This window comes from Orycteropus afer, unplaced genomic scaffold (genome assembly GCF_000298275.1).
Source record: "Orycteropus afer afer isolate SDZICR_OR568_19922 unplaced genomic scaffold, OryAfe1.0 scaffold00519, whole genome shotgun sequence".
NCBI lineage: Eukaryota > Metazoa > Chordata > Mammalia > Tubulidentata > Orycteropodidae > Orycteropus > Orycteropus afer.
In genome coordinates, this window is record NW_006922106.1 from 969,685 (window position 1) to 975,286 (window position 5,602).

Below are 5,602 nucleotides of genomic sequence, written 5' to 3' on the forward strand. Positions count from 1 at the left end.
TTCATCGGGAAGCTTTTGATAAAATGGAAGGTGAATTATGGGTGTCCGAGTGACCTGGAGCCGGGACCGAGCTGCTCTGCCCGCCGCCGGCTGGGGCTCCCCTGCGTCGCGTCCTGCCCTGCCTGGGCTGCCATCGCGGGCCCTAGCGCAGCTCCTTGGACGATCAATGCGAAGGGGAGCGCTGTAGTTTTACATGATGACCTTGGGTGTGGAAAAGGAAAAGATGGCGGGAAGCTGGGGGGTGGGACAGGGACGATGACACGCCGCAGCTGCATTTTTATCTGGAAACTTTGGAGAAAGTATTGCTGGCAGTGCGAGCATGCTGCTGTGCAGATGGGCTCGATTAGCCCTTGGGTCTCCCCTCCCCCTTCACATAGTGCTGGAGTGACAGATTGGAACTACAGTACTAGAGATACCTGCTCATTTTGCGCATCGGCCTGGTTGTAAAAGCCATTTTTAATGTGCCAAAATGTATCAAAATGGAAAATTATGACCAGTCCCTATTTACAGTTCTCCTGCTTTGCTCTTGGGTTTGGCAACAGTGACTACACACACACGTGTGTGTGTGTGTGTGTGTGTGTACATATATGCATGTGTGTATATGATACACACATCCAGACACACACATGTTGGAGTTAAACGGGTAGCCAACTAGCCTTAGGTCATTGAGTGCCCTCCCCCTGCCTTTTCTCCACAACCATGTCCCCTCTCCCAGGGGAGTAGCTCTGCATCTGAATGCAGCGCCCTTGAATCTTGCATCATTTCTGTTTGGAGAACTTGATGGCTCTCTGACTTTAAGGGCAAAGCGGCACACTTCATACTGTTCAGAAGTTACACTGTAAGTGAGGTGGAGCAGGTGGCCCTGCACTGCCTTGGGCTGCTGTGGCCCCAGGGCGTTTGAGCTTCCCAGTGGCTTAATTGTAATTTGGGGGGTGTGCTCAGTTCCTGATTGCTGTTTTCTCTCTGTCTCTCTTCTTCCGTCCACACAGTCACAATGGCTAAAGGTGACCCTAAGAAACCTAAGGGCAAGATGTCTGCCTACGCCTTCTTCGTGCAGACTTGCCGAGAGGAGCATAAGAAGAAAAACCCCGAGGTCCCCGTCAATTTTGCTGAGTTTTCCAAGAAGTGCTCCGAGAGGTGGAAGGTACGTGGCTTTACTCTCCTCCCAGCTGGTCCTGGATTCCAGGCCTCAGTGCCGCCGGCCTCGCAGCAGCCCTGGGTTCCATGGCCTTCTCACTGCTGAGACCTCTTGGCTCTAGAATATTGTGTGTGTGCTTTGATCTCATCTCTTGCGTTTGCAAGTGCTTGGACCCGCTGGCCCTTGCCTCTGAACAGGTGCATGCCTACTGCACTCAGGAATCTAACATGTCCTGTTCTTTGCAGACAATGTCTGGGAAAGAGAAATCCAAATTTGATGAGATGGCCAAAGCAGACAAAGTACGCTACGACCGGGAGATGAAGGATTATGGGCCAGCTAAGGGAGGCAAGAAGAAGAAGGACCCCAATGCTCCCAAACGGCCACCGTAAGTGACTGTAGGGCTGGGGGGGGGGACCGTTCCGAGGTTTTCCTCTGCTTGTGAGCCAGTCAGCTGGCTTGCTTGCTGCGGTTTTTCAAGGGAGATGCTTCACCTTTCTTAAGGGTCACGATGCCTCGGGCAGCCTTTGTGTACTGTGAGCTTAGAGGTGAGGGGGTTGTGTGTCTGTTGGGTGCCTGTGCTCTCCTCAACTGGGAAGGAGGCAGCCTCACTCTGGGTGTCAGAGTCCCAGAGTTGCCCTCCAGCCCTTTGGTGCCCGGTAATTGAAAAGATTAAGAAAGCCGGTGCCCTCCCGGAGCCTCCTCCACATCATGTGGTCTCTTGACTGTAACTGTGTGCATGGCATCTCTTGATGTGCTTTGGCGACTTAAGGAGAAGTGAAACGTTTGGAACTGGAAGCGTTCAAGCCCGTCAGATTCTGCCTTTCTAAACTCTCGTCGGGACTAGTCCTCGTCTAATACACACGGTTCTTTTTCCCAAGGTCTGGGTTCTTCCTATTCTGCTCGGAATTCCGCCCCAAGATCAAATCTACAAACCCTGGCATCTCTATTGGCGATGTGGCCAAAAAGCTGGGTGAGATGTGGAATAACTTAAGTGACGGTGAGAAGCAGCCTTACATCAACAAGGCAGCGAAACTGAAGGAGAAGTACGAGAAGGTAAAGTGAAGGTGGGCTTGAGCGGGCCTGCCTGGCAGCTTGAACCCCAAATCCCCGGGTGGGCAGGCTTCTGCCCGGGTCTGGGCAGCTTGTGGGCAGCGTGGCTGCTTGGCTGGGCCGAGGAGTTGTACTGGGTACAGACGTTGCAAGCACAGCGGCTGCCTGCCTCGGCGCCCTGTGTCCCACTCCTGCTTCCCTGTGCTGTGGTGGGACGGGCTGTTTCCCCCCTGCAGGGCAGCGGGCCTGTACGCGGGGGATGTGTCCGTCTCCCTTCTAGGATGTTGCCGACTATAAGTCTAAAGGGAAGTTTGATGGTGCGAAGGGTGCTGCAAAAGTTGCCCGGAAAAAGGTAGAAGAAGAAGATGAAGAGGACGAGGAGGAAGAAGACGAGGAGGAGGAGGAGGAGGATGAATAAGAAACTGCTTCTGCATCTCCGCATGGAGACCTTAGAGTAGGGAGCGCCACGATCGGCTCGTCTCTTTGAGATCCGTCTGTTGCCCTCATTAGATTGATTTACAAAATTGGACCAGGATCATATCGTAGTCTCTTCAAAGTGCTCTAGAATCCGTCAGTGGTTTACAGGAAGTGGCCATGGGTGTCAGGAGCACCCAGAAGCTGTATCAAAGTTGTACATATTCCCAAGCATTTTTAAAATGAAAAGGCACTCTCGTGTTCTCCTCACTCTGTGCACTTTGCTGTTGGTGTGACAAGGCATTTAAAAATGTTTCCGGCATTTTTGTTTGTTGTTTAATTTGTAAGGTGGTATTAACTATGGTTATGGGCTAGAAATCCTGAGTTACCAACTGTACATATCTCTAGTTTGTAAAAAGAACAAAACAACTGAGACAAACCCTTGGGGGTCCATGCTTGGCGTTGGGGCTGGGGGGTGGGGGGAGATGCCCTTTGGCGGGGCCGGAGCTCAGGGCATGCACTGTGAAGCTGACCTGTTGACACTGCGGTGGGCATCCCTGTAGCTTCAGGTTGTCTTGTTTCTGTATATAGTGACATAGGGTCTGCTGCCATTCTTAGCTGTGGAAAAGAGGGGTCAGCCGGCATGAGAAGTGTTTGGATTGTTTTGGTTTTTAGTTAAGTGCGGTAGTTTTTAAATTGTTTGTTTTAAAACAAACTGTGGCACTCTCCATTGTCAGTGAAGCGAACAGCTGCTGCATCCATGGAAGTTCAAGAACCTTCTGTACTGAAACACAATTTGCAAGTTCTGTTACTTTTTTTTTGTATGTTTAGAATGCTGAAATGTTTTTGAATTTAAATAAACAGTATTACATTTTTAAAACCCTTCTCTATAACAGACTGAATTTCTGACTTGGAGCAGTCTTAGTAGTTGAACCACTCACCCATTGGATCTGACGGCTGGTACCCCTGTCAATCTAGCCGCTCTCCACATGCCAGCTGCTTACGTTGGAGATGGGGACGGTGGCTGCTGGAAGCCGCCGAGTGATTTTTTTACTGGAGGGGCATTAACGTGAGGACAAGCTATTGACTGCTGAGACACATGCAGCCTTTTAAGGTGCAGGAAGGTGGGGGTTACACTGAAGCTGACAACTGTTGTGGGGCCAAGTGCATTATTGAATGGCAAAAAAGTCCTGAGGGTAGGATGTGTCCCAGGTTCAGGCTTGGGGTTTCTTGTCCACCCACCTGGCACATGCAGCATTGGAGGAAGTCGAGTTACTGCTACTGCTTCTGTCTCCTGGACCCCCATGGGGGTTAGTGTCTTTGTTTCCGCCTGTGTTCCTCCTGCCGGTAAAGCAGACACCCCAAGGTCTCTGTTCGAGCCTCTGTGTTGGGGTGCCTGAGCTGCAGGGCTGAGGAGGCCAGGGCAGGGTCACCCTGGTCGGATCACCTTGGTTTCAAAGCAGGAAGGTGGAGCAGTAGAAACAATGGTCAACCTGCACCCTGACGGCTGTTGGGAACGTACATAGGTGTTCAATGTTCTAAAACTGAAAGCGGCTGTCAGGTTATTTTCTGGGCCGTCCCAGTGAGGGGGACCTGCGGAGCAGAGTGTCGGTGCTGCTTACCATTGACACTGACATCCTTACACCTGAGGCTCAAACACATGCAGGATTTGGTGGCATTACTCAGGAGAAAGCAACTTGCTTTCATTGTTGGAAACCTGGCATGTCTGGAGGCAGTGTCCCCCACTCTGTCAGTTTCCAGTGGGTCCAGACCATGGTCCCAGCCCCTGGCCCAGCCTCTAATCTCCATCCGTGACCATTGCCAATCACGTCAAAGCTATTTGCCCCAAATTCGTTTTTCCAGGCCTTCTAGAAAATGATCACTATTTTGAGAGCCTGTAGTTGGCAAGTTGGCCTCGTCCACCTGATTGTCTCTCCTGCTGCAGCCAGGCTTTCTCTTGTTACCTGCCCGCAGCCATTGCTTGACACAGGCCAAAGCTGCTACCACCCACGACACAAGCAGGCTAAGACGGGAGCTGTGGCCAACGTGGCCAGTACAGAAGCCCAACCTATGGTCACAGGAAAGGTTTCTTGCTGAGTGGTACCCCTCCAGTTGTAATGAGGTATGGAGGGGTGAGGACTGGGAGGGGGTGACTCCTGTGCTTCTGAAGTAGCTGAGCAGAAATGGGGCAGCCGTCTAGCTAAGTGGTCCCTGATTAAGCAGGCATTTTTTTCAAAAGAAACAAGTTGACACTGCTTGGCCCATTGGCGGCTGCAGTGCTGTGAATTACATAATATGACCCTTCTGGTAATAGTCTTTACAACTCCCACCAAATGACTGGGTAAACAACAACAACAAAAAAGAGTTGGGCTGTGCAAATGTGAGGGGCTTGTGGTGCACCAGGGGGATTGACTACCTTACTAAATGTAAATAGGGTGCACTGCACCCTTGTAGGGGTGGAACCATGCAAAGAAGGTGTATGGGACCCTAATGTGGGGTTGGTCAGTTTTGCCATCCTGCTCGGCTTAAAATGAGCCATCCCAGAGTGGGGAAAGGGAGCTGTAGCTGCCACCAAGAAGAGGTGGGAGCGAAGTGCGTCGTTGGGACCTGGGGTCCCTGTGCTGGGAACCTCCTCCATGCAGGAGATGGAGAGCTGTAACACCAGAGAGACTGAAAAATGGCAAGAAGCAGCGGCAACAAAACCAGCAGGAGACCCCTGTGGGCTTCCGGACCCATGGAACGAGAAAGCTGAGCACCTTTGGACTGGAGGCATGCTGGTGGACTAGGATGTCTCCAAGCACTTGGAGCCAAGTTTGCAGACCCATGGAACTAGGGCTGAGCATCTTCGGGCCAAGGCTTACTGGCAGAGTGGGGTGCTTCTGGGCACTTAGGGCAGAGCTAAAAGAGCTTTGTAGCTACCACTGTCAACCATTCAGAGGGGGATCTGTGTAGGGAGATCCTGGATAGAGCAGGAGAACAATGTGGAACAAAACTCAAAAT

At 51.6% G+C, this 5,602-nt stretch overlaps 1 protein-coding gene across 1 annotated transcript; it reads left to right on the top strand.

Annotated features, from left to right (window-relative positions):
* Nucleotides 1-994: 994 nt before the first annotated feature.
* On the top strand, nt 995-2,606 carry HMGB3 (high mobility group box 3). Its single transcript, XM_007955624.2, has 4 exons — nt 995-1,144; nt 1,384-1,523; nt 2,017-2,191; nt 2,469-2,606. The coding sequence occupies exons 1-4, from the start codon at nt 995-997 to the stop codon at nt 2,604-2,606; spliced, it is 603 nt and encodes a 200-aa protein (XP_007953815.1).
* The last annotated feature ends 2,996 nt before the right edge of the window (nt 2,607-5,602 follow it).

Bases quoted from the DNA above. Each gene is read 5' to 3' on its own strand.
- HMGB3 (XM_007955624.2), top strand. From the start codon at position 995: ATGGCTAAAGGTGACCCTAAGAAACCTAAGGGCAAGATGTCTGCCTAC. The intron at 1,524-2,016 runs GTAAGTGACTGT...CTTTTTCCCAAG, and splicing joins AATGCTCCCAAACGGCCACC to GTCTGGGTTCTTCCTATTCT. The intron at 2,192-2,468 runs GTAAAGTGAAGG...TCTCCCTTCTAG, and splicing joins TGAAGGAGAAGTACGAGAAG to GATGTTGCCGACTATAAGTC.